Below are 27,924 nucleotides of genomic sequence, written 5' to 3' on the forward strand. Positions count from 1 at the left end.
CCAGTATTCTTGCCTGAAGAATCCTGGCGGGCTACAATATCATAGGGTCACAAGAGTTGGACACAACTGAGTGACTAGCATTTTGACACTTCCTTTCTTTCTGGGCCCAAGGCCGTAATGAGAGCTGGGCTGTGCCTCTCCCATCTCTGCCAACCTCTAGGGGACAGCATTCAGAGAAGAGATGTGCTTCTCCATGGAGAAACCAAAAACTGAGGCCAGGGTTGGGGGGTGGGGGGTGGGGGTGACCTGGTGCACAGCAGTGACCCGAGGAGTGAGCAGGTAGATCTGGGTGGGGAGGCCAAAACAGGAGGGTTTCACTCTCCCAAGAGTTTGATGATTGATGCCTGTGTAAGTGGTGCCAAGGAGATAGGGGTTCTTTGAAGACCTCTAGGGCAGGGTCTGATGCCCCCCAACCCCTCTTCCTGGCTGACAGAGGCACACAGCTGCTCTGTTGCCTGCTCTTGGCATTCCACTTTTATCTGCCCAAGCCATGCGGGGCTCAGCAAAGCCCTATCCCAGCATCCCCGACGGGTGGAGGACAGGCCTCTTCTCTGTTCCGTGGTGACATACCTCGGGCCTGACATCTCATGACTCATGCAGTCCAGGCATGCTTGGTGTGGAGAGCCGTTCTCTGGCCCCAGAGGTGGGGCTGTGGCTGGGTGGAATGTGGCAGTTGCTGAACATCTGGCTAGGCATGCAGCCCAGCAGCTAAGCAGTGGAAGACAGGGCAGCCTTTGCCCTGCTGAACCAAGCAGCTCAACACCCAGGGCAACCAGCTGTCTGAGCCTGGATCAGGAAGTGCATGATCAGGGCCCCATTCTAAGTTTGGATGTTACCCGAAAGGTTGCTGGTTCGGGCCCACCCAGGGATGGGCCTATACTATGGGGCTTCCCTAGTGGCTGAGGTAAAGAACCCGCCTGCCATGCACGAGATGTGGGTTCAATCCCTGGGTCGGGAAAATGCCCTGGAGGAGGAAATGGCAACCCACTCCAGTATTCTTGGCTGGGAAATCCCATGGAAAGAGGAGCCTGGTGGGCTATAGTACATGGTGTCGAAAAAGAGCTGGACATGACTTAGCGACTAAAACAACAAGCATTCTAAGTCCGCCCTCTTCTCTGGCGTCCAGACGAATCATTTCCTTTTAACCCAGGGTTATAACTCCTACCTGCTTAAACCACCCTCATGGTAATAAAATTTATAACAGCCCCAGCTGGGTGAGAAGCATTGTTTCCTCCATTCTGCAGACCAGGAGACTGAGGATCAGAGAGGTCAAGTACCTTGCCCAAGGTCACACATCTGGCCTATATCCAAACCCTAAGTAGGGGTGAATGGGCCTGTGCTGGGGAGGTGGGGCCTGCTGCCCTGGCATCAATCTCCACCTTGGGTTGTCCCGTCTCCACCAGTCTCCACCTGTGTAGCCCTCTCCTTTGGGACAGCCTAGCCACTTCCCTCCCCAGAAGCAGCGGCAGGAAAAAAAGAGAACCAGCTAGTCCCAGGACTTCAATCCTAGGGGTGAAAATGGAGGCTTTCTGCACCCAGTCCCCAGGGACCTGCTCACTCAGTGGACGTGTGGGTGGGAAGTGGTGACCAGGTATGCTCTTCGCCTACCCTAGTCCCTGTCAGTGCCTGTGACCCATGCATAATTAATTGTTAGGAGTGCCACTGGGGCTTCCTGGTGTCTCCACGGTAAAGAATCTGCCTGCAATTCAGGAGACTCAGGTTCAATCCTGGGTCAGGAAGATCCCCGGGAGATGGGAATGGCTATTCATTCCAGTATTCTTGCCTGGAGAATTCCCTGGACAGAGAAGCCTGGAGGGCTACTGTCCATGGGGTCGCAAAGAGTTGCACACGACTGAGGGACTAACCACTTTTCACTTCCAGTTCTTGAGACCTGCTGTTTCAGAAATTAGAGGCTTGGTTTATCATCCTGGTGGACCTGTACTCCAGGCTCCAACTTTCTGACTTTTCTATAACGTGGAGCGGTGGAGTCCTATTTCACAAAGTTTTGAGGATAAAATGATGTAACACATATATCCTGCGTTGATCTGGCAAAGCGTGCCTGGTGCCCAGTGAGTGATCAAGAGAAAGGTTTTATTAACAAAACACCAACTCGTTCTAATTGATTTCAAGTGTCGGTGATACCCGAGAGACACTTTGTCGTTATGCATTTTCTCAGCAAGCTACAAGCGTGTACATCTTTCAAAAGTTAAGAGGAAAGGCTGGGAACGTTGGGCCTGCCTTTCTGAAAGTACGTGCTGCGCAAAAGGCGAAAGGAGAGTTCAAGTCCCGGCAACTGGGACCTGCATTAGATGGATCCTTGGAGTCATTCCACGAAGTGAGTACTAAGGTCGTCCCCGTCTGTTTAACGGGAAACCGCGGCCGGAGCGGGAACGGACTGGAAGAGGTCCCGGGCACTAAGCGAGAGGGAGGCGCTCCCGGGCGGCCCCCGCGCGGTGCATTTTCCGCGTCCTCCAGCAGAGGGGCAGGCCGGCGGGCTCGGCGTCCCGCATAATAGCCGCTTTGATGCCGGCGGCGGGGAGCAGAGGGGAGGGGAAGCGGGGCGGGCCGGGCGAGGCGGGAGAGGGGAGGGGAGTGTCCCGCCGCCCGCGCCATCCCTCCGCCCTTCGGTCCCGCCGCCACACGCCGCGCGAGCTCGGACCAGGCGCCCGCCCCTCCTCCTCGTCCCTCGTTGGCGGCCGCGAAGCCCCGAGCCGGCGGGAGCCGGGTGCTCACCATGTCGGTCGCGTTCAGCAACAGGTTCCAAGGTAGGCATCGCGGTCCCCCCGCCGGCCCGCGCCCCTGCCCCGCCCCCTGGCCCGCCGGCCCGCGCCTCCGCCACCCCCCCGGCCCGCGCCCGGTGGCCCCCGCCCGCCACCTGTGCGCGCGGGGCGCTCGGTGGGGTCTGCGGCGCGCGGGGAGTGAGCGCGGGCCGAGAGCGCGAGGCCCGGAGAGAGACCCCCGGCTTCCCCGGCCGCCTCTTTGTCTCCTCCAGGAGGGAAAGCCTTCGGTTTGCTCAAAGCCCGGCAGGAGAGGAGGCTGGCCGAGATCAACCGGGTAAGCGAGCGCCGCTGCCTTCGCTTTTCCAGCTCCACGCTGCCGCCCAGGGCAGCTTGCCAGTCGCCCCCAAATCTCCGAGCGCCCCGTGGGGTGGGTCCCACCTCCGTCTGCTGTGCTAGCTGCAAAATCAACCCTCCCCCCCTCCTTCTCCCGGGCTTTCCCCAATTTCCTCCCTCCAGCCCTGTCTCCGCGCCTCCAGGTAGGTCCCCCTCCAGCCCCTCCACCTCCCTCTGGTCTCGGGTTGCAAGTTGTTCCTCTCAGACTAGGGAGGTGGGGCCCTCTCTGGAGCTCTGATGGCAGCCCAGCTCACCCGCCCTGGGCCCCCACCCCCCACCGCCTCCCCCGCCCCGGGCTGGCCTGGGATCTGACGCAGGGACTTGGCACTGGAAGGGCCCCCCCACCCCACGATGTCTGAGTTGTCCCCTGTTTTACAGCGGCGGAGGGAAGAGAGGCTCAGAGAGGTGAGGTAGCCGCCCAGGGTGGCACAGCAAGTCTGGGTCAGGCTGCTGTTAGGACCCCGGGCTCCAGACTCACAGGCCAGTGATCTCGCCCCCCAGAAAATGTTGGCCTCCTGGCTGGTCCCCCCACTCCCACAACTCCTTCTCACTCCAGCGCTTTTAGGAAAGGTTGCCTTAGATACTTGATGCTTTTCATCCTGATCCTGGTGGATTTCTATAAAGAAATCCTTCCGGCTCTTGCCAGACACACAATGGGACGTTTTAGACCTTTGCTTAAAGACTACATTTAAACTCTAAAAGAAAGGGAAAACTGTCAGGGCCTGCTTGGATTGGTCAGAACTCAAAGGCAGCACCACAAGCCCTGGGCTCAGATCTGGTCTCCATCGTGTACCAGTTCTGCGGTCCCTAGCAAGGACCTCTCCTCACAGAGCCTGGGTCCCTCGAAGGGCTCAGCAAGGGAAGGAATGTCTTGTGATTGGTCCAGCGCCTGGCCCGGTGGGAGAGAAGACTTCCATGAGTGATATTCAGGTGACTTCTTGAGGAGGATGTCCCAGGTTTCTAACTGATGGCAGAGTCATGGCCACTGAAACAAGGCTGGACATTTCCCCTGCTGGTTCCCTCGGGCTGCTGGGCATCCAAGATCCAAGTGCGGCTCAGAGTCCCAAGTGGACAGCGGTGAGGGTCCGGGGGGTCCTGGGGGGAGGCCGTGTGGAGGCGGGTCCAAGGGCTGCGGCACAAATGTAGCATTAACTCTCACCCGGGGCTTGCAGTCTGGTTTCCATGGACTGTCTAGAACTAGGCAGCCTGCCTGGTTTCATTTCACTGGCTGTAGGAAACCCACGGAGGGCTCTGGAGACCCCAGGGTCCCACCAGGTTAAACTCTGGCCCCCTCATCATCATCCTACACCTGGCCTCTTGGTGCCGTCTTGAGTGCAGCTGGACATCCGGACCTGGACGTCTGTCTGGCTGGGACTCTCAGGGGTCCAGGCTGCTGGGCTCCCTCCCAGGTCCCTCCGCAGCTGGCCCAGCCTTGGTGTTGGCTGCTTTTGCCCTCTGGACGGGAGCCTGGAACCCTGACCTCATACAGCCCCCTGGGCCACTCAGCCGGCCAGGTTCCAAGCCAGTTGAATCCACCCACAGCCAGAGGACCCCGAGCCAGAGACAGCTGGAGATGGGAGAGAGGTGACTATAGTCGGACAGGCCAGCGGAGCCGAGAGTGTGCGGGACTTTCCATGCCAACCCTGCCCGTGGGGGATGGGGCAACTACGTGGGGTGGGGGTGAGGCTACAGGGCTGTTCTGGGAGGTGTGCTGACTTGGCTCAGAAAGGGGAGGGACTGTGGCTCTCAGGGGCCAGTCTGGACAGCACTGAGATTGGAGATGGTGAATGAGAGAGGGCTATGTCTAACCACCTTGGGACCCCAACGCCCAGAGAGGGCAAGCAGCCGGCCAAGGCTACACAGAAGCCAGTGACAGAACTTCTGGTCTAATGTCCTTTCCCTGCCTGGATGCTATTCTGAGATCCACTGTGTGAGCCCAGGCTGGGCTGCTGGGATCTAGGCTCTGGGCTCCCAAGGAAGGAGGCACCAGGATGAAACCAGAAGCTTGAGCTGTTCCCCACCACAGCAGCAAGTTTGTCCCACCATAGTTGAGAGTCATGGGTGGAGGGGGGTGTTCACTGGCTCTGTGACCTTGGGCAAGCCTCTTGAGATAACGGTAATATGTTTGTTGTGATTTTTCAGCTGAGATAATCTATGTAGAGTACACAGGAGAGCTGCCTGCTGTCTTGATTGTAATCAGTGGTTTGTTTGGGACTACAAGGTGCAGGAGTGGAAACCGGGGGCAAGGTCTAAGATAGGCTGGCTGTTCAGCCTGAACCAGACCCCTTTGTCTGGCAGAATCTTATCTTCCCCTTCCTGAACTGGGAGCAGAGATGCCTGCTCTGTTCCAGGTCCCTACAACGATCGTCACTAGAGATGATCAGACTGAAGCTCCTTGCAGACTCTCAGGGAATCACTGTGTTTGAAGGTCTGAGTCAGTTTCACACATGGCCATGGCCACGGTGGAAGTTCCCTAGGGTGGATAGATTCTTACTGTTGTTCAGTCGATCAGTTGTGTCTGACTCTTTATGACCCCGTGGACGGCAGCACGCCAGGCTTCCCTGTCCTTCACTGTCTCCCAGAGTTTTGCTCAAACTCATGTCCCTTGAGCTATGATGCCATCCAGCAGTCTCATCCTCTGTCACCCCCTTCACCTCCTGCCCTCAGTCTTTCCCCCCATCAGGGTCTTTTCCAATGAGTCAGGGACCCATATTAGCAGCCCAGATTGCCTGCCTTTGGGGTGCAGCTTCATTGCTCCACTGAAGTGGGGCTTTTGGGGTGCTGGGCTGAGCAGCTGCCCGGTGGCCCTTTGAAAGCTGGAAGGCATGAAGGTCAGGGCTTCATGACTCACTGTATGTGTTTGGGCATCGCTGTGCCTGCTGCCTGGGGCAGAGCCCAGCCTGGCCATGAGCTCTGGGGGCTTCTCTGGGCCAACAGTTTCTCTGTGGCCTTTCTCCTCCCTGGGATGGGCCAGTTTCCAGAGGGCAGCAGGGTAGCTCAGTCTTGGCTATTGTTATTATAAGGGATTCAGGAGTCGAAAGAGAAGGAGACTTGGGTGGACCCAGAGGTCCTGGTGGAGCTGTATGAAAACGCACTTTTGGGGGGTTTCACTCTAGTTTTTGCTGTCATTTTCTGCGCACTTGGCATGTGCTGGGCAGTATGCCAGGCGTGCTTGGGACATTATCTCGTTGGATCCTCACTCCCACCCTGTGAGTGTCTGTTCCATATTGCGTGAGGCGAGACTCAGAGGGGCTGAATATACTACCTGGGCTTAAACAGCCACATGAGGCTTCCCAGGTGGCTCAGAGGGTAAAGAATCCGTCTGGAATGCAGGAGACTTGGGTTCAGTCCCTGGATTGGGAAGATCCCCTGGAGGAGGGAATGGCAATCCACTCCAGTACTCTTGCCTGGACAATCCCACGGACAGAGGAGCCTGGCGGGCAACAGTCCATAGGGTCGCACAGGGTCAGACACAGTTGAAGCAACTGAGCATGCACACGCACACAAATAGCCACACTTGACCCCAGCCTTTCCTCTCAATCTCTGAGCTTGGCTGGGGCTCCCTTGTGGGCTCCCCTCCATGCTGTGCCTGTGTATGTCTGTGTGTGTGTGTGTATGTCTGTGTGTGCCTGTGTGTGTGTGTTTGTATATGTCTATGTGTGTGTTTGTATATGTCTATGTGTGTGTCTATGTCTATGTGTGTGTCTGTGTGTGTCTATGTGTATGTCTGCGTGTGTCTATGTCTGTGTGTGTCTATGTCTGTGTGTGTCTATGTCTGTGTGTGTCTATGTCTCTGTGTGTGTCTGTGTATGTCTATGTGTGTGTATGTCTGTGTGTGTGTGTGTGTTTATACATGTCTATGTGTGTGTCTATGTCTATGTGTGTGTGTCTGTGTGTATGTCTGTTTATGTGTGTCTGTGTGTGTATGTCTGTGTCTGTCTCTGTATGCATGTCTGTGTATGTCTGTGTGTGTGTCTGTCTGTGTGTATGTGTGTGTATCTGTGTGTGTCTATGTCTCTGTGTGTGTCTGTGTGTGTGCATGTGTGTCTGTGTGTGTGTGCTTGCGCGTGCGCATTCTCTGCACCACTGGAGCCGGCAGGACCTCCTACCCCCCTACATAGCTGACATTCCCCGCACCCTGATGGCATGGCAGGTGACCCCGGGTCAGCCAGACCTGGCCTTATATGGCAACAGGACAGATTCTCTCCAGCTTCTTGCAGGAACCAAGGGAAGCTATGGGACTGGGCGGGTGCCCCTCAGAGTGTCCTTAGCCGTGGGACGGAGCAGGAGCCTGGAGGGTGGTGAGAGCTGCGGCTTGCACCAGCCAGAGGCCGGGAGGCTCATTTACAAAATAGCTTGCGTTGTGCTTTTGCTCCAGGCCTGGTTCTGAGCGCGCCCCATCTCACTGACTCCTCTCAGTGCAACGCCGGATGAGGTGGATGCTCAGCAAGAGTCTGTAAACATCCTCGTGAGACAAGGATTATTCGGCCACCCACTTTAGAGATGAGGAAACAGAGGCTCAGCCAGGTGAAGTCACCTGCCCAAAGCCACCCAGCCAGGAAGTGACAGAGCCGGGATTCTGTCTCCTGACACTGCCCATGGCTCGGCCTGTCCACCAGGTGGCTGGGCCTCGCTATGACACAGGCGTCTCTTGCTTACGTGGATAAGGATCTCTGGCTGCCATCCCACCCTCTCAGCCCTCCAGGGTCGAATGAAGGGCACTCGGCATTCCCTCTAGCATTTTGGTGCCTGATGGTTAGTCAGAGCCCATGTGCCACCTGCGTCAGGAACTGGGCACAGCAGGCCGGGTAGCTCTGCCCAGGGGGTGCTTCTCCCTGGCCCCTCCCCCAGCAGCGGGAGACCTCTGAGCCCTGACCTGGCACTGCACAGGTGTGTCTCTTGTCCTGTGGACTGGCAGTGCTACCCTGTCCCCTGCCCAGGTGAATGCCCAGCTGGCATCGCTGGGCACCCGTCTCTCTTGCTCTTCCTTAATATATTATAAGGGAGATGATGGTGATAAGCAACCACGTGAGCCTCTGAGGATTCAGTGTCCCTGCAGGTCCTGCCCCTCTCGACCTTAGAGTAGCCATGTCACAGGAAGCCGGAGATGGAATTTCTGCAGGGTCTGCTTCATTCGGGCAGCTGGTGGGGTGTTTTTCTCCAGCTGCCCCATCTACTGGCAAGCACACCGTGTCCGGATGAGGCCCCAGAGCCACCGTGGGGGAATGTGAGCCTGTTGTCCTCGCGGGTGCACATTACAGGCACCTGCTACACGCCAGGCCTCAGGCCGGGCATCCGTGACCTGGCCCTGGCCCTTTAAGAGCCTGTGGGCTGCATCAGAGGCCACAGGGCCAGGCATGGTGCCACCTGTCCTTGGGGTTTTCTCCCAGGGCTTCGGCCACCGGCCCCTTGGATGGCCTCCAAGATGGTGATATCTGCCCGCCCTAAAATTCTGCTGCAGCTAATACATAAAGACACGCCTGGAGGGCCGGGAGCAAGCATCCGGGAGCAAGTGCTAGAGGTACCAGCCCAGAAAGGGAGTTATGTGGGGTTGGGGGGTGGGACAGGCAGATGGCGAGGATCGGGAGGCCAGGACACAGCATCCTGGGGCTGCCAATTCCTGTTGGTTCAAGAAACAGCCCCTTCTGGGCATGAGCTCTCAGGGGGTGAGGGGAGACTGGTGTGCACCAGAGAGTGTAGATGACCAAGAGAGGCAGCAGTGAGCCCATGCAGCTGCGGGCACCATCCCTGGGGTCTGAGATGGGCGCACTCTGTCCTCCGTGGATGGCCCATTACTACCAGCTCAGCCTGGTCTCCAAGGACAAAGCCAAATTTGCCCTGGAGGAGGAGCGACCAGGGGTCAAGGCTCACCAGAAGGACTTGATGGCATAATGTGAGATAGAGTCGTGGGTGGGCCTCTTCTCTGCCCTTCCGCCATACACAGTTGTCTCTTGGTGTGGCTCGAGTTTGGGTGATCCAAACACACAGTGATAACTGCTGTTGCTGCTGCTAAGTCGCTTCAGTCGTGTCCAACTCTGTGCGACCCCAGAGACGGCAGCCCCTGCTAACCCTTAGTAAATATACTGGGCTTCCCTGGTGGCTCAGACAGTAAAGAATCCGCCTGCAATGCAGGAGACCCAGGTTCAATCCCTGGGTCAGAAAGAACCCCTGGAGAAGGAATGGCAACCCACTCCAGTATTCTTACCTGGAGAATCCCATGGATGGAGGAGCCTGGGGGGGCCACAGTCCATGAGGTTCACAGAGAATCAGACATGACTGAGTGACTAAGCATACACACAGCAAGTATACTAGAAGTGAGGATTTTTCTATACAGTTCACTCATTTAATCTTTATACCAACCCAGTGAGGAGGTTCTGTTATTATGGTTCCATTTCCCAGGTGAGAAAACTGAGGCCCAGAGTTGTAAAACAAGTTGCCCTGGGCCACAGAGGTAGTAAGTGCTAGAACTGGGATTTGAGCCCAGGCAATCCAAGTCAAGCTCCCTACCCCATCCCTCTGCCGAGCATGCCCTGCACTTGCTGGAGGAAAGATGGTTTGGTCAAGACCTTGCCCTCTGAGGCCTCAGTTTCCCCAGCTGTTGACAAAGAGGACCAGCTGGATCTCTGAGGAGTCCCTTCTGGATTCTGTGACTGGGTGGATGTCGGAGCAGCTCTGCCACCTCTGGGGGTCTGGCCCGTGGGCAGTGACCTCCTGGCTCGTGGCTTCTTGTTTTCCACCCCAGGCTCCTTCCAGCTTGCATTTCCTGGTTCTTTGTTAGGAACTGACCAGGCCCCCAAGGGCTCTAGACTGTCTACTCTCACAGCCCAGCCGGCTCCTGAACCCCTCATACCTGGATGCTCTGACAGCAGTTTCTGCAGCCTGAAAAACTGGTCTGTGGGGACAGTGGGTTGGAGTGGGGGCGGGGGGTGGGACTAGAATGAAACATCTGCACACACGCCCCTTCTCAACCCCCTAGAGGGCTATAGAGTGGTTCCCTGGCCTCTGGAATAACCTCTTTCTGTAGCTGCCCAAGAGGAAATACTGCCCAAATCCCAGTATTGACCTTCTTTGCCCAGAAACCTGTGGCCAGGCCTTGTTAGGGGCAGGGAGGGAGCTGGGATGGTGAAGGCAGATAGACCTTGAATTGTGAAAACACTGTGATCTTGAGTAAGCTGAGCAATCTCTCTGGACTTCCGTTGTCTTATCTGGGAGATGAGGACACCCGGAGAAGGGAAAGGGCAACTGCAACCCTTCAGGCCTGAATTGGGGGAGGGGGTTTCCTTCCTAATCTGTTTAATAGTTGATGACAGTCTGGATGATGAGCTGGGGGTTATAAGTGGATTGAATGTATAGAAATGTTAAATGATAATAATACAATAAATTGTTGTTTAGTAACTATATCGTGCAACCCCATGAACTGCTTGCCAGGATAATAATAAATCGCTAACATTAATTTAACGTTTACCAAGTGCCAGGCACTGAGTTAAGCACTTTAGGTATATTTACCTACCTACGTAATACTCAGGACAAGCTTATGAGGTAACTATTTTTCTCCTTCCCAGGTGGCACAGTGATAAAGAATTCGCCTGCCAAGCAGGAGACTTGGGTTCAACCCCTGGGTTGGTAGGATCCTCCAGAGAAGAGAATGGTACCCCACCCCAGTATTCTTGTCTGGAGAATCCTATGGACAGAGGAGCCTAGTGGGCTGCAGTCCTTGGGGTCGCAAAGAGTTGGACCTGACTGAGTGACTGAGCATGCAGAGATGAGGAAACTGAGGCCCAGACAAATGAAGTTGTTTCCCCACGGCACTCAGTGTGTTCAAACCTAGGTGTTCTCACTCCAGCTTGCCCGCTTGTTTCTGTTTTTGGTGGTGGTGGTTTAGTCGCTCAATTGTGTCTGACTCTTGCCACCCCATGGACTATAGCCCTCCAGGCTCCTCTGTCCATGGAAATTCTCTAGACAAGAATACTGGAGTGGGTTGCCATTTCCTCCTCCAGTTTCTTTCTTTGTTTTTCTTCAAACATCTAAGGTGACCTTCTAGTTCCATCTCCTCTGCCTGGGGGCCCAGAGCTAAGGCAGGGGCTGCTGGGGTCTGGAGAAGGCACCCGCCCAGTGGGCATGGCTGTGCCCTGAGGCTGGGCAAGGATGTAGGGGGAGGAGCCTGGAGGGGGGAAGCTGCAGGCTGTGCATGAGCAGGGACCAGGAATCCAAAGCTCTGAGGTGAGGTGGGAGCTGGCAGCCCAGCCAATAGAGCTCCTGTTCCTGCCTCCCGCCTTTCCGCCTCCCCACCCCCTGCCAAAGGCATGGTCCACACAGCTGCCCCAAGCCTGAGGTCAGCATGGGCTGACCCGTAAACAGGTCAGCTGCTTCTCCCACCCATAGCTGCCCTGTGGCTCAAGCATTTGTCACTGCTGCCACTGAGGGAAAATGCCATTCCAGTCTCAGTCCTCTCCAGCCTCTGTCATATGCATAAACATGCTTTTGCAAAGCTGCCTTTTCCATTTCAGGAGGGAGGGTGGAGAAAGTCTTCTTGGGCTGAATGCAGTCCTCCCTGCTCACTCACTGCTCACATTTACTGAGCACCTACTATATGCTGGGAATTGCCGGGTGCTAGGCATCCGTGGGGCAGAGACAGTAAACACATCCTCCTAGAATCTGTTACCAAGAACCTGCCTTCTCATAGCATTCTTCCAGCACCCACTGCCACTGCCTTCCTTCTACTCCTCACCTCTGCTCAGGGAGGGAACCCTAGCCTCTGCTGTGGAGTTTCATCCCAGCCCAGCCCCTTGCCAGCTGTGCTGCCTTGATGTTGTTCAGTCGTAAAGTCATGTCCGACTCTTTGCGACCCCACAAACTGCAGCACTCGAGGCTTCCCTGTCCTCCACCATCTCCCAGGGTTTGCGCAAACTCATGTCTATTGAGTCGATGCCATACACCCATCTCATCCTCTGTCGCCCCTTTCTCCTCCTGCCCTCAATCTTTCCCAGCATCAGGGTCTTTTCCAATGAGTCAGCTTTTCGCATCAGGTGGCTAAAGTATTGGAGTTTCAGCTTCAGCATCAGTCCTTTCAATGAACACCCAGGACTGATCTCCCTTCGGATGGACTGGTTGGATCTCCTTGCAGTCCAAGGGACTCTCAAGGGTCTTCTGCAGCACCGTAGTTCAAAAGCATCAGTTCTTCAGTGCTCAGTCTTCTTTATGGTCCAATTCTCACATCCATACATGACTACTGAAAAAAACCATAGCTTTGACTAGATGGACCTTTGTTGGCAAAGTGATGGCTCTGCTTATTAATATGCTGTCTAGGTTTCTCATAGCTGGAGAAGGGAATGGCAAACCACTGCAGCATTCTTGCCTAGAGAACCTCATGAACTGTATGAAAAGGTTACCTTGATGAGAAAGTTGTTTATCCTCCCTGAGTCTCAGTTCATTGACCCTTCCTGCAAATATTGGCCAAAAAGTTCATTTAGGTTTTATTACAGGAAAACCACTTTTTGGCCAAGCTAGTATTGACTGAGCACCTACAGAGTAGAACCCAGCAGGGGCAGACAGCTAGTGGACAACACCCTTAATAAGCAATTACACTGTAAATTGTGTTAAGAGATAACTCACTGTGGAATGCAAGGTGTTATCTTAAGGTGGATCGGAAGTGGGGGCGGGGTGTCCAGGAGGCTGTGTGGCATTGAGAGGGTGACAGTTGAGTAAGAACCAGAAGGAGGTGACACGCAGCTGTGTGCGTTCCAGGCAGGGGACACAGCTGCCATCCCGCGGTGGGAGCGCACCTGGCATGGGGGAAGCAGAGACAGGAGGCAGGATTGCTGAGGCACCCACTCTGGGGGTGAGAGCTGGGGAGTAGAGGGCAGAGTGAAATAGCATGTTAGATGGTGATCAGTGCTAAGGAGGAAATTGGCTTTATCAGTGAACAGACAATATAGTCTTGGACACCTAGGGCTCTCTGCTGAGAGCCGGGCCCAGGGTCAGGTCCAGAGAGGGGTGTGGCTATTAAGAACCCTGCAGTTCAGGCTGAGCTCTTGCATTTGTGTCTGATTTGTCTCCAAGCCTACCCCCTTGAACGCCATCTGTCTGGAATCCGTAGAGGGGAAACCTTGAAACTCAGACTGGGTCTTGAACCCACAGTCTTTTAACTAAGATCACACACTTGGTCTCAGGACTTAATGAAGCTCAGGTTCTCCATGTCTCATCACAGAAAGAATGAGAGACGAAGTGATAGGTAAGAAGTGGATTTACTTAGAAACACTCCACAGACAGAGGCAGGGCCATCTCAGAGAGAGGGAGCTGCCGCAGGGTACTACGGAGTTGTCAGTTTTTATAGAGTTGGGTAATTTCATAGGCTATGAGTGGGAGGAGTATTTCAGCTCTTTTGGGAAAGGGGTGGGGATTTCCAGGAATTGGGCCACTGCCCACTTTTTGACCTTTAAAGCTGAGGCCCCAGGTCTAGTGGAAGTCCACTCGGCCACCGTCTTGGAGCTATTTGGTTCTAATCAGTTTATGTTGTGTCCTCAGGCTGTGTCATTCTTTTAAAGTCATCCCCTGCCCCCTTCCCTCCTGTTTCAGAGGTGGTCAACATATATTACAGACAGGCTCCAGGTTGGTGCAGGATTTCTGGTCAACCAGAAAAAACGGGGAGTTCAGAGGGCCCCCAGGTCTCTCCCCAGAGGATCTCAGATGTTGGGCTTTGCCTGTGCTCTTGTGCTTCCCCAGGAAGGCTTTCTAGTTCCTAACATGATCAAGTGAAGGGGTCACAGGCACAATGTGGTGAGTAGCCCAAATGGATTCCACTTAAAAATTCAGAGATTGTGAACTTCCTACTTTTACGAAATATCCTTTTCTGAACTCATGGCAACCGTCAATGGTCATTGTTTAAAGACTCAACTTGGCAAAATAAAATCTTCACACTTCCCCCTATTTTTTTTTTTTTTTTTTTTAATGTTTCTGCTTTACCCCAAAGGCTGGAAACCCCTGACTGGTTGGTACCTCTGCCAGACAGATATGGCATCTGTGACCCCGGGAGGTGCCTGGTTGGCACAGGGTCACGGACAAGACTTAGTTGTCCTGCTTTTGGTCAGAGAATGGTGGGGCAGGGGAGAACAGCTAGAGCTATGAGAGGAAGCCAAGAGGAAGGATGGACAGACAGAGCCAGCCGACAGGAGGGCAGTCTCCCAGGCTGCAGGGGAAGGTTCCAGCTCAGCGGAGCCAAGTGCATGCAAGTCTGTGCATGGTGCATGGTAATGAGGCTCCGAGTGAGGCTACGGCTGAGCCAGCTGGACCCCATGGGCCCCGGGGCTGCCCTCCACCTACTTAGCTGCTGGAGCCACGGGCCCTGGGGTCCGATAGATGCGTGTTCCAAACCAACCTTGAGCTTTCACCTTGCCTGGGAACCTTGGACGTGTAATATATTGACCACCTTGGTCCTATTCTGACCTGCAAACTCGAGTAACGGTGGCTGTGAGAACTGAATGGGATCGCATAGTGTGTGCCGAAAGCAGAGGAGCAATCAGAGGCCCCCGGACCCAGCCAGAGAGGCCACATTGGCAGGGCAGTGAGGGGGTTGCCTCCTACTCTGTCAAAGGATTCTGAGTTAGTAGGGAGGGACTTGAACCCTCGAAGGGATCAGATGCTGCCCCACACAGAGTTGTACCTGTTGTTTACTGAGCAGGGACGTTCGAGCCTGGTGCTAACTACCCGCAGACGGTTGTCTCCACTGAGGGGTAGGTGCCTGAGGAGGTGGGTACCTGTGTGCCCATTTTGCAGCTAGTAAGCAGGAGGCTGAGATCCAAACCCAGAGAGCTTTATCCTAACTAAGGTGCTTGTCATTCTCCCACTCTACGCTGCATTTACAAAGACTGGCTGGAGAGGTAGTGAGTTCCCTGTCCTAGGAGATGTGTAAGTATAGTGTATATAGTGTATCTCATAGTGTCTGCCGAAAGCAAAGGAGCAGTCAGAGGCCCCCTGACCCAGCCAGGGAGGCCACATTGGCAGGGCGGTGAGGGGGTTGCCTCCTACTCTGTCAAAGGATTCTGAGTTAGTAGGGAGGAACTTGAACTTGGTCATCATTTAGCGGGAAATGATGGCAGGAATTATCAGAAACAGGTTGCATGATTGACCCAGATAATTTTGTTTTCATTTAAAGATCACTTATTGAACTACAAGTATATGTTTATATGGGATGTTCCAAAATTTTAAATTAGAATTTTGTAAGCTCCTCCAAATTAATTTGTAAGATATATTTTTCAATAGTAGTTGGCCTAGTCATAACAGGAAAAACATTCAAGAGAATTGTAGAAACCCAAGTTTAGTATCATGATTACCTCTGGGAAGGGAGAGAAATTGGATTAGGGAAGAGCAGAGGGGAACTTCAAACTGTGTATTAGTTAGACCTAGATAATGTTTAACATTTTACTTTATTTTAATGTTTTTGGCCACACTGCATGGCACGTGTTCGAACAGGGATGGAACCCGAGCCCTCTGCACTGGACGCGTGGAGTCTTAACCACTGGACTGCCAGGGAAGTCCTCTAACATCATGTTAAACAGGGACTTCCTGTAATTTTATGATAAGGACCCTGTCTTACCCTCCTCGGTCTCACCTGCTCTGGTCCCTCAAAAACTGTTGAAATAATGGAAGGATGGAGTCACAGCCATGTCCATGTGGCTCAGTGAGAAAAGCAAGGTCCAGGGAAGTAGAGGGGAAATTCTGCAATTCTGGTGCCACGATGGGAGCACACCCTCTGCTTCCTCATCTGAATGCAGGTTCTAGGGCCACTTGAAGATGAGCAACAAGGGAGGTAAGACACAGGAGACCTGAGTTCGATCCCTGGGTCAGGAAGGTCCCCTGGAGAAGGCAACGACAACGCACTGCAGTATTCTTGTCTGGAGAATCTCATGGACAGAGGAACCTGGAGGGCTACAGTCCACGGGGTCACAAAGAGTTGGACATGACTGGACAACTAACACTTTCAGTTTCAAGTAAGACACCTGCCACTGTGCCCAGCCTAGCAGGTGCTAACTGTTAGTTTTTGTTTTAAAGTCGGATGAATGCCTGCTCACTGCCCATTTTTAAGTGTTGGGATTAAAGATGCATGCTCTAAGTCAGACAGAACCGAGCTGAAGCTCTGGCTCTGTGAGCCTCAGTTTCCACATCTGTAAAATGGGAATAGTAATTATAGCTACCTCCTGGGCCCACCAGGAGATCCAGAGTGAAGGTGTGGGTAGGTGCTTCATTCTGGGACTGTTATTTAATCCCACTCCATCTCCCCTCAACCCCATCTGGTTCTGAAAGGGCTCAGTTGAGTTTCTCGAAGCTTCTGAGGGGAAGGCGGACCCTGTTTTACAGATGAGGACACAGGTGGGAGGGTAAATGACTTCTGGAGAGAGAGTAATAATATTAATAATATAATAGCTATTGTTTATTGAACTGCCAAGATTCTTGTATATACTCTCCTTGGATTTGCAGACAAGAAGAAGTTAATGATAATTATACCCATTTGGCAGATAAAGCAAGAGATTCAAAGAGGGGTCAACTGGCTTAGGATCGCCTACTTAAAGAGTTCATGCTGGAACCATGTGACTTGCCTTTGCAGCTCACGGCTTTGTGGAACTTGAAGCTGGGGTGCCCAGAGGGGAAGCCCAGGCCCCTGTGCCCCTACTTCAGAGGCTGACTGAAGGTGCTTTGTCTTCCAGAGCAGAACCGCTGGGCCTCACCCCCAGCTGCTAAACAAACTTCCTACCCATGGGCTGGACCATGCAGGTCTGCCCCTGAGGGTTGACAGGAGGCCAGGATAAACCTTAAAGCCTCCCGCCCAGTCCGGCCAAGCCCAGCCACCTGGCAGGAGGGGCAGCACTGGGCAGGGGGCTGTGTGCTGGTGAGCTTTGCCTGCTGACCGCCTGCTCCTTGCTGTCCTCTTCCTCCGTAGGAGTTCCTCTGCGACCAAAAGTACAGTGATGAAGAGAACCTGCCGGAAAAGCTCACAGCCTTTAAAGGTGAGCTGGGGCTGGCTGCCCCCCGCCCCCAGGAGAGCTGGGTGGCCCCCCTTGCCCTCACACATAGCGTTCCTCATCCACGAGGCCAGGCTGCACCCCAGTTTCATCCAGAACACCCCACTTCCAGGCGGACTATGAGACAGGGTGCCCAGCCCTGGGGACACCCCTCGCCCGCAGGCCCCAGACCCGCCCTGGCCCTCTCTCCCCTCCGCTGCCCAGCATGGCTCAGGTTGGCTCCTGCCCATCACTGCCCAGGCCCGCCCTGCTCGCTCCCGGGGCCCCAGGACACAATCGGCTCTTTGTCACTGCGCTTGCCTCCCCTCCTCCGCGGTGGAGCGTCTCGGGAGCCCCTGTGGAGAATGGACGTTTGTGTCGCCACAGTGGGGCAGGGGGCAGAGTTTCTGCCCATTGAATCCCCAGCAGCACAGGATGAAAAGAAAACAGGGCCTAGGAGCCCGCGCGGGGCGGAGGCGGCAGAAAGGTCCCTCTGTTCTGGGCCCTGGTGCTTGGTTCCCAGCCAGCGGCTCGAAAGGAGAGGAGCCGTGCACAGAAGGAGCTGGACAGACCTACCTTTGGTGCCTGGGAGATGCACTCCGGGTGTGGGAGCCCTGGGCGTGCTGGGGAACCACTCGAACTTGGCCTTGTGGGCATCCTCGCTGCTCCAGGGCAGAGAGCTGGCCAGTGCTCCTTGGACTGCTTACAGCTCAGCCGTCCTTAAGGCAGGACACCAACGGCTGAACATGTGCTGACCACTGACCTTGTGCTCAGGGTTGCAGATCTCCCTGCCTCAGCCCAATCCAAGCCTCAAGGAGATGGTGCAGATGAAGAAACTCAGGCTCAGAGAGGTGGTGTCACTTGCCTGGGGTCACACAGCTCACTACTGGCAGAGTTGGGTCTTGAACCCATACTGGTCTTACTCCAAAGCCTCTGCTCTTAACCATTACACAATTGGTGCTTTTTACATCATAAAGAAAGAAAAAAGGAAGGAAGAAGGAAAAGAAGTAGAAGACAGACACCCCCGCCCTGGCAGGTCCTTCTGCCCCTCCCCTCCCTGTGCCAACGCAGAGCGGCCGGTCTCCTTCCTTCTCCCTGAATACCAGCAGGGTCACTCTTCAGAGGTGGCTCTGAGAGGAGGGATAGAGGTCCCAGGGGATCCACGCTCCTGGTCCTCATTGGGATGTAGGATGGGGTCCATCCTGGGACCACAGGAAGATACCTAGGAAGTGAAGGGAATGTGGAAGTTTTAAATCACTCACTCATTTTATCTCCGAATGAGCCCTACTAGGCACCAGGCCATTTGGGACCTGGGGGCACAAGGAACACACACGGGGCGGCCCCCTGGCCAAAGGAGCCCATGTCCTCGTGGGGGAAGGATGGTGAAGAGAGAGCAAGGGAGTGGAAAGTGTGTCAGATGATAGCAGGTGCTTTGTGGGGGTGACGGGGCCCAGTTAGAAAGGCGGGGGCCCCTGAAAGCAAGAGGAAAGGCCCTGAGAATTCCTGGAGGGACATTCCAGGCAGAGGGGTGGCAAGGCTAAAGCAGGAGCAGGTGGGAGATGGGCCAGGAGCCATAATATGCTGCTGGGGGGAGCAGGGTGGGATGGGGTGGGATGGGGGATTGAAGGGGAGAGGGAGGCCTGGAGTCTGGAGGGCAGATGCTTGTGAAGGTCACAGGGCCTTGCAGGTCACTGGGAAGATCTTGGCTCTCTCATGCTGGCTGCTCGGTGCAGAAGACACCCCGAAGGTTCCACCCTCCTGTGGCAGGGGCGATCTGCCCAAGGCCACAGGACTTCCCTGCACACACTGCCTTGTCAGGAGATACCAGGCTCATTCCTCCGACCCCTTGATCCCAGAGGTTGAACTCCAAGTCTATAGTGAGGTTTGCGAGGAGTGTCCGGGGACCCCTGGGCACTATACGTGCCACACTGTGGTCAAGGGCAGGTGCGTGGGCATTTGTCCCAAAAGAGCATCAGGTTCTCAGTGAGGCCCATGAGCCCCCCACAAAAGATCAGAACTGTGGGGACTTCTTAGCTTGGAGGTTCTCTCACCCAGCTGCCCATCTGAATCACCTGAGATGCTCTGAAAACCCACCAATTCTGGCCCCCAAGATCTGCTTCCCAAATCCTGCAGATCCGCCTCCCTGGGGCCGGGTATTTATTTCAGTCTCTTCACAGATGGTTGGGATGCGGCCAGCCCGCACTGCTAGGGGCCTGGGGGAAAGCAGCTGCCCATCTTGGCAGAGGGTCAGAGTGGACCCTGGGCACCTTTCTCTACCTCGCCTGCTGTCAAAAGGTGCAGTGGGGTGAGCCCTTTCTCCAGAGACAACAGCTGAGATGACAGGACTTGCATCGAGCCCCCCTCGTGGGATGAGGAGGCTGGTATGGGCCCCCTGAAGACCCAGCCAGTTACCCCCCAGGGGAGTCACTGGGGCCCTGCTAATGCCAGTTTTTGCTCTGTGATTTCCAGAGAAGTACATGGAGTTTGACCTGAACAATGAGGGAGAGATTGGTAAGTGAGACCCCAAGGGTGCTGGGCCGGGGGAGGGGAGGCAGTTTGATGGGTCAGGGGTGGCAGGTCAGAGAGTCCTCCTGCCTCACCAGCCTGTGGTTTCCTAGTGGACCCTCCTTCCAGCATTTCTTCTCCTCCTCTGTCTTCTCTCGTTTTTCTCCTTTTTTGAATATTTGTATCCTGTTTTCTTTAAAAATGAAATGTGAAAGTGTTCGTCATTCAGTCATGTCCGACTCTTTGCGACCCCATGGACTGTAGCCTGCCAAGCTCCTTTGTCCATGGGATTCCCAGACAAGAATACTGGAGTGGGTTGCCATTCCCTTCTGCAGGGGATCTTCCCCACCCAGGGATTGAAGCCGGGTCTCCTGCATTGCAGGCAGATTCTTTACCATCTGAACCACCAGGGAAGCTCTTTAAAAATAGGGCGTTACTAAAATTAATACATCATCACTATAAAATGGTTTGGAAATCACCACAAAGCACAGCGACAAAATACATCGCCACAACCCCACCTCCCAGAAATAGCTTCCTTCCATTCTTTGTGCTAATCACAAGCAGTTTTATACCGCTTTAGAACCTTTTTAAAAAAAATAATATATTGTTTGTATTTTGACATATGATTCATTTTTTTGAAATATAATTAATGGCTGCATAATATTCCATTGTGGGAATGGACTATAATTTATTCACCCAACACCTTAGCATTGCCCTTTCAGACGACGTCTGGTTTTAAGTCTTACTGATAATCCCATGAAGGATGTCTTTGTGCATGAATCTCTGTCCACACTGCTGATTATTTCTTTAGAGTATATCTCAGGAATTAGGCATTCTGGGTTAAAGGCTTTTGAAGCATCTTGCCAAATTGCCATCCGGAAAGGTCTTGCCAATTTAGTTTGGCCCACAGCGTGTGGGGAACAGTTCACTCCTTCCTGTAGAGCGTTGTCCAGCTTTCATTGAAATGTCCCGGACATCCTGGCACCTCGATCTGACATCAGTGTGGCCCACCCTGCCTCTCCGGGGAGCTGGTCCACCACTCCCCCGGCCCTAAAATTGGCCCCTGCCCTACCCCCACTCCACTGTTTGCTGACCCATTGTTCGTGGAACAATCCAAAGGAAATTGCCTCAGATCTTGGGAGCCAGGAGGTCAGAGGCAGCAGCTCCTCGGGGTGCCTCCCTTGTTTTTCTTGAATTTGGTTCATTTGTTGGCTTTCTTGTTCTGTGGGCTGTTCTGGGCCCCGTCTCCCTTCCAGCAAAGTGGAGCCTGGGACTGTGGGGTGGGAGAGGCAGGTCGGGGAGAAGCTGGCAGCCAGCACCGGGAAAGCAATTTCTGATGCGTGGGTCAGGCCGACTCTCTGATCCCACTTCGCTGGACTCAATTTCCCGGGTGGCTGGAGCAGGGGACTCATGTTCACCCGAACCGCAGGCGGCAGCAGAGAAAAAACAGAATGAAGAGAAGCTGTGTGTCAGGGGCGTCCTGTGCATCCTCACTCCACATAATCCCATCGACTATTTGATCACTGATGGCAGGAGGTTCAGAGAGATTAAGGAGTTTGCCCCACATCCCACGGCCAAGAATAGCAGAGCTGTATTCCAACCCATGTCTGCCTGACTTTAGAAGCCCACGTCCCTAACCCCTAGTCCATACTGCCTCTGAAGTGGGCAGGGAGGGTGTGATGGGCTTATTCTTCCGAGAGGAGAAAAGTCATTGCCTGCAGTCTCCAGGGAGGGGCCATCCTCCCGGGCTTCTTCTGGGCATGGGGTGCTGCCTAGGAGCTTCCCAACTCGGCCCAGCAGCCTTTCCCCACTTAACAGATCTGCTTCTCCTCTGGCAGATCTGATGTCTTTGAAGAGGATGATGGAGAAGCTTGGGGTCCCCAAGACCCACCTGGAGATGAAGAAGATGATCTCGGAGGTGACAGGTGGGGTCAGCGACACCATCTCCTACCGAGACTTCGTGAACATGATGCTGGGGAAGCGGTCGGCGGTCCTTAAGCTGTGAGTACTTCCTGCCTCTCCTGGAGTCTCTGGAGGCAGAGTCACCGTGTGTGGAGAGGTTCCTGGCTCAGGCTTGGAAGCCTCTGACTTACTGGGCAAGGTTCTTAACTTCGCTGAACCTGATGTCTCTCATCTATCAAATGGTCCCGTTAATAAGTACCTTGCTGGCAAAATGAGCCCATAGCAGAACCTAGTAAAATCAGTGCTCACTAAGTGGCGGCGGTGATGGTGATGACGATGACGATAACTGCACAGCTGAGACCTTCTGACCCTCAGCTTCCTCCTTTGTAAAATGACTCTACTACCCCACAGACTGTTGTGCGCATAATCTAGAGCCAAAAACCAGCTCAAAATGTAGGTAGTGTTCAATCTTGATGCTGTTTCTTTTTTTTTTTTTTCAATTCTGCTTCTTTAAAAAAAATTTTTTTTTGGCTACAGTGGGTCTTTGTTGCGGCACAAGAGTCTTTTGTTGCTTCTCAGTTGTGGCATGCAGGCTTCATCACACCACGGCATGTGGCTCTTAGTTCCCCGACCAGGGATTGAACCTATATCCCCTACCCTGGAAGATAGATTCTTAACCATTGGACCACCAGAGAAGTTCCTCTTGATGCTACTTCTTGCTACTGAAGTGACTTTGGGAATATTACTTTCGGCCCCTGAGCCTCAGTTCCTTCACCTGTAAGACAGAGATGATCATGTGTATCTCGCATGAAGTGTTGTCCTGAGGGTTAATGAGATAATGCGTATGAGGAGGAGTCAAGTCCAGCACCTGGCTGATGGCAAGCACCTAGTGTGTGGTAACCAAAATCCCAGTTTGCATGTACTTCCCCACTGGAGAGCAGCAGAGAAATTCCTTGGAGAGTCCCAGAGTATTTGTTCAGACTGTAAAGGACACTTGCTTGGATTTTATAAGATTAATTTAAAAAAAAATGGAAACAGTTGATTTATGATATTGTGTAAGTTTCAGGTTTAGAGCAAAGTGATTCAGTTATACATGTGTGTGCATGCATGCATGCATGCTAAGTCACTTCAGTCGTGTCGCTTTGGAACCCTGTGGACTGTAGCCCACCAGGCTCCTCTGACCATGGGATTCTCCAGGCAAGAACACTGGGGTGGGTTGCTGTGCCCTCCTCCAGGGGATCTTCCCGACTCAAGGATTGAACCCACATCTCTTGGGTCTCCTGCATTGGCAGGTGGTTTCTTAACCACTAGTGCCATCTTGGAAGCCCAGTATGCATATATTTCTTTTCAGATTCTTTTCCATTAGGGGTTATTATGAGATACTGAATATAGTTCTCTATGCTATACAGTAAATCCTTGTTGTTTATCTGTTTTATATACAGTGGTGTGTTTGTGTAAGATTAACTTCAAATGTACCAATGTAAAATATACCTGTCTCATTTTACAAAGAGTGAAGCTGAGTGATCTGCTCATGAGCCCATGGGTTCAGGCTGGTCAGAGCATTTAGTGTGGGGTGGGATGATCAGGAGGTGTGCTAGGAAGACCATACAGGTGAGATCACACCGCACCTGAGAGGCTAGGTGGTAGCAATAGGAGTGATGATGCCATTAAAATGACACCTAAGAGTCAGTGGATATTTACTCTGTATTGGGCCCCAGTCTGTATGTTGACTCCTTAGATTTGTCATTTATGAATTCAGTAAATATTTATTGAACACCACCTCTGTGCCAGGAATTATGCTTGGTGCTGGGGACCCATGAATTGCTTACATTCTAATGACAGGAGACAGACAAACACAAAGCAAAAACCCCAAACACCAGGTTGCAATAGGGCAGCACACAGAAAAATAAAGTGGGCAAGAAGAATAGAAAGAGGCGGGGTAGTGGACGGGGAGGATCTCAGTGAGGTGACGTTTGACCAGAGCCCTGCATGAGGGGGATGTGAAGAGATGAGGTGGTGGAAGCTGCACGTGCAAAGGCCCTGTGGCATAGCCGTGCTTTGATGCTCAAGGAACAGCACAGAGGCCCGTGTGCCTCGAGGACACCGAGTGAAGGATGAGTCTGCAGAGATGGGCAGGGGCCAGATGATGTGGGGCCTTGTAGTCCACGGTTGATTTAGCATTATTTGTTTATTTATTTTTGGCTGTGCTGGGTCTTCATTGCTGCATGCAGGCTTTCTCTAGCTGCAGTGAGCGGGGGCTACTCTTCGTTGCAGCGTGCGGGCTTCTCATTGCAGTGGCTTCTCTTGGTGCAGAGCAGAGGCTCGAGGCACACAGGCTCAGGAGTTGCATGGGCTCCAGAGCACGGGCTCAGTAGTTGTGGAGCCCAGGCATAGTAGCCCTGTGGCACGTGGAATCTTCCCAGACCCGGGAATGAACTCGTGTTCCCCTGCGTTGGCAGGTGGATTCTCATCCACTGCGCCACTAGGGAAGTCCCAAGGAGCTGACTTTTAAACGGTCTCTCCGACTGCAGTGGAGGAAGAGTGGCCGCAGGCAGGTCATTAGGAGGCTCATGCACTTGTGCAAGTAAGAAATGAGGTGCTCAGCCTGGAGGGGCTGAAGTGCAGGTGGGCAGGGGCTGTTGGAGTCGGGAGTGATCTTGGAGTTAGAGCTGGCAGGGGTGCTTCCAGGTTTAAAGGAAAACAAGGAATCTGATGGCTGTAAGGTCTGGGTTCTGAGTGATGGTGCAGTTTGCTTTGAGAGAAGAGCAGGGGGCAGGTGGGAATTGAGCTTAGTTTTGATGTATTGACTTGGAAGTGCCCCTAGACACACAAGGGGAGAGGTTGAGGAGGGAGCTGGCTGTGCAGGTCTGGTGCTCAGACAGAGGCCCTTTGTGGACGATCGAACTTTGGATGGGATTCAAAGCCAGGGGGCCGAAGGAGCCTACCCAGGGAGGGAGGGAGACCAGAGGGAGGAGAACACTGTTGCTTGGAACAGCTCCATGATGTAAGCACTTTTGGCATCATCACATTTAGTTGGAAACACTGAGCATGTGTTGAGTGTCTTGCTTGCGGCACCAGTTGGGAAGGAGTAGGGCTGGGATTCCTTCCTGAGGCTATACATTGAACCCCCACCCTCTGCTCCCTAGACTTTACTGTCAGAGCAGTGGGAGATTTTTGAAGATCTGGGTTTCGAGCAGAACCACAGCACAGACTAGCCCTGTCTCCTCCAGGCAGCGTGGTCGGGGGAGGCACATGACCCAGAAGTCTGAGGTCTGGAATCTCATTCTGTCTGTGTGGCTCTGAGTCACATGGCCCCTTGGCACCTCAGTGTTCTCTGTAAAATTGGACCATCTGCCTGCAGAGGCTTCTGGGAAAATCCCCCTGGAGAGAGGATGCAAAGGCATTCTGTGGTGGACCCTGCAGATGTGAGGGCCGGGATGATCTTTCCCTGGACGAGGAAAAGAGTTCTAATCCTGTTTTGTGTTGTTTTCTTTTTCTTTTCTCACCACTTCCAAACCAGAGTCATGATGTTTGAAGGAAAAGCCAACGAGGGCAGCTCCAAGCCAGTCGGGCCCCCTCCAGAGAGAGACATCGCCAGCCTGCCCTGAGGAGCCCTGCCTGGACCTCCTCGCCCTCCCCACTCTCTTCCTCCCTCCTGATCTCACCCTTCGTGACTCACTGTGACCTCTTATTCATTTTGTTTGGTCGTCGTGTGTTTGTTTTATCAGCAGAATCAGTGATCTCTTTGTATAGCACAAATGATCTGCCTTAAAGGGGCCCTGGGTTGGGGAGTCCAGATCGCCTCCCTCTCTTTTTCCTTGCGTCTCCCCTCCCTGTGCAGAAGGGCTCACATTAAACCAAAAACCAGACGGAACAGGGCCAGGACAGGGAGACCAGAGCCTGTGATTCCCGCACTTGAAACTGGCACTCTTTGCCTTCCAGGTCTCTGAGCTGAGTCCTAGCATCCTGACCTGGCCCTGGTGAAGACCTCAGCCCACTTTCAGAAGACCCTAGAGTTGGGATAAGGCTGTAAGGTCTCGTTAGGGTTTCCTCAGACAGGGATCTTGGGTGTGCTAGGATGTGGCCACGAAGTGTCACACCTCCCCGGCTGGTCTCCCCCAGCCCACGCCTTGTCTTATTCTCCGTGAGGTGACAAAAGGAGATGAGGAGAGGGGCTTGGCAATGTGAGCCCTTCCAGAAGGTTCCAGAGGAATCCTCTAATCTTGCCCCCGGCCACACCTTTACAGGCAGCTCAGAAAGAGGCTGCAGCACCCCCCTGACCCTTGCTGGGGCTCCAGAGGTAGAGGGGATCCTGGGGCCTTGGGGCGGGGTTCAGCTCAGTCTAGTCCCACCTTTCAGGGAGGATGTCGAGGGCGATAGGGTAGGAGGGCGAGGCTTTAGTGCTCATGGCAGAGAGAGGCAGCACACCACTGTGAAGCCAGGAGCTGAGAAATAGGGTGCCTGATTTGCTTGAGACCTGACTCTGCTTCCCCATTTGCCTTCACACCTTCCTTACACCATTCATTCGTCTTCATTCATTCACTCAGCCACTCAACAGATATTTATTGACAACCTGTTACAAGCTTTAAGCCCCCACCCCCACCCCACTTTGTCCTGACATGTCTGTGCCCACTTTCTCTCTGATTCATCACTCTGTTTCCAAATCACTCAAAACCTTGAGCCTGGGAATTGGATCAGGGTCACCTGTGTTTTTTATTGCGGACTGGAGTTTTAGAGCCCTGAGCCACCCTGTGGGTTAGCTGGGGCAGGCCTCTCAGTTCACAGCTGACAAAACTGTGGTGACCCACAGGGATTAAGTGCCTTGTCCAAGGTCAGGGGTTTATCTGGAGATGGGGGATCTGGACTGGGGCCTGGGCCTTCAGATACCCCCTGCCCCTGCCTCATCTCTGCTCTGGGCTGGCCTCAGTCAGTGATGAAAACAAGGGAAGGGACAGGGAGGGGCAGTCTCCTAGGTCAACCCTCGGGGAGGGCCCTGGGCCAGGATTCACCCTTCCTAGTGCCTCTGAGTCAGGATCCGCGGGACCCCCAGCCTTGACCCCACCTGTATTCTGTAGTCCCTTCTCCTGCCCACTCAGGACTTAGAGGCACTCATCCATTGCACATGTTTATAAGCACCTGTTACCAGCCAATACTGAAAAGGACAGACTCATGGAATTTAGAGTCTAGTGGGGAATTCAGACCCTGGTGATGAATGTTGGGAAAGAGGAAGCTATGAGGTGACTGCATTGCAATCCTGGGGGCCTAACTGGGCCCAAGACTGGGCAAGAGTCCTGCAGAAGACTTTGAAAAACCTCAAGTGGGAAGGTCTGGGGGCTGTTGGAGGCTGGAGCCAGTATGAGCTCCCCATGGCTCCTCTGACCCGTAATCAAGGACCCAAGGAGCTGACTTGACGACAGTTTTTGAGGAAGTGGAGCAGGTAGGGGGTGGGGAAATGGCCAGGTTGGATTAATCCACTGGTCTTGACCAGTTCAGGAACAAGATTATTCAGCCATGACTGGCTGATCTTCAGTCTAAGGAAGTACTTCAAATGCATAAGCCTAGTTGAAGTTTAAACCCCAGCAAAACATTCCTCCCTGTAAATGTAAAATCTCACCCCCACATCTCCTCCCCTGCTCCCCTGCTCCCCCCGAGATCCTTAGCTGAGAAAGTGTCTGTCTCCTCCCCTTCCCACTGCCTCTCCTTTCTGGGACAGGCTGAGACGTTTGAGCAAAGAAATGCCTTCCTTGACCATCCATCATAGTGTATCTGTACCTCACTCAGACAGGAGGGCAGAACCATCTAGGCTTAGTGCAGTGGTTACACACTTTACAAGATTGCAGGAAGCCTCTTTAAGGGAGGAGAGCAAGTGGGTGTGTTCTCAGCTTTTTGAAAGAGCAGGAAAGTGTTCTCTCATTGGATGGGGAGTGTCCTGGGAAACCCCACCAGTTCCTTCATCATTTCTTGGAATTCAGCTCCTGAAGGGAAAGGGTCTCAAGAGTGGTTCCTGGAAAGGGAGGTCTGCATGTATTTCAGACTGTGGTTATTAGCTATAGGACTCTTACTTCTTTGGCTAAGGGCTCAGCTTCTTAGATGTTCAGCTGCCTTTTTTCTGAAAGACCAAATCTAACTAATGTAACCAGCAACTTGGGGACTGCCAAGTATGGCATTGTCCCTGCCATTCAAAAGGAAGGGGTGTGTCAGGCAAGTTCAGGGGGATGCAGTATGTGTGTGTGTGCATGTGAGTGTGTGTGATACTGGATATCATCTCTACAGACTGGAAATAAAACACACTTATCAATGTCTTGACTGGTGTATTCTGGGGATGGTTCTGACACTCAGGAAATTCAGAAGAGCTAGTTCATATAGTGACAAAGGGAATGAATATATCTGTGTACCAGGCTGTTAGACAT

The 27,924-nt window shown here is 53.5% G+C and overlaps 1 protein-coding gene across 2 annotated transcripts; it reads left to right on the plus strand.

Annotated features, from left to right (window-relative positions):
• Positions 1 to 2,606: 2,606 nt before the first annotated feature.
• On the plus strand, positions 2,607 to 27,812 carry AIF1L (allograft inflammatory factor 1 like). 2 transcript variants are annotated; one of them, XM_070799433.1, is made up of 6 exons: positions 2,607 to 2,765; positions 2,993 to 3,054; positions 17,047 to 17,113; positions 19,577 to 19,618; positions 21,451 to 21,613; positions 25,035 to 27,812. In XM_070799433.1, the coding sequence occupies exons 1-6, from the start codon at positions 2,735 to 2,737 to the stop codon at positions 25,120 to 25,122; spliced, it is 453 nt and encodes a 150-aa protein (XP_070655534.1). In that variant the 5' UTR covers positions 2,607 to 2,734; the 3' UTR covers positions 25,123 to 27,812. The 2 variants fall into 2 exon arrangements, with proteins under 2 accessions (XP_070655534.1, XP_070655535.1); XM_070799434.1 differs by lacking the exon at positions 2,993 to 3,054 and having other exon boundaries at positions 2,613 to 2,765.
• The last annotated feature ends 112 nt before the right edge of the window (positions 27,813 to 27,924 follow it).

Source organism: Bos indicus, chromosome 11, assembly GCF_029378745.1.
Source record: "Bos indicus isolate NIAB-ARS_2022 breed Sahiwal x Tharparkar chromosome 11, NIAB-ARS_B.indTharparkar_mat_pri_1.0, whole genome shotgun sequence".
Taxonomy (NCBI): domain Eukaryota; kingdom Metazoa; phylum Chordata; class Mammalia; order Artiodactyla; family Bovidae; genus Bos; species Bos indicus.

Excerpts from the sequence above, each read along its gene's own strand:
- AIF1L (XM_070799433.1), top strand. The coding sequence starts at position 2,735 with ATGTCGGTCGCGTTCAGCAACAGGTTCCAAG. Across the intron at positions 2,766-2,992 it reads GTTCAGCAACAGGTTCCAAG|GAGGGAAAGCCTTCGGTTTG; the intron begins GTAGGCATCGCG and ends TGTCTCCTCCAG. Across the intron at positions 17,114-19,576 it reads AAAGCTCACAGCCTTTAAAG|AGAAGTACATGGAGTTTGAC; the intron begins GTGAGCTGGGGC and ends TGTGATTTCCAG.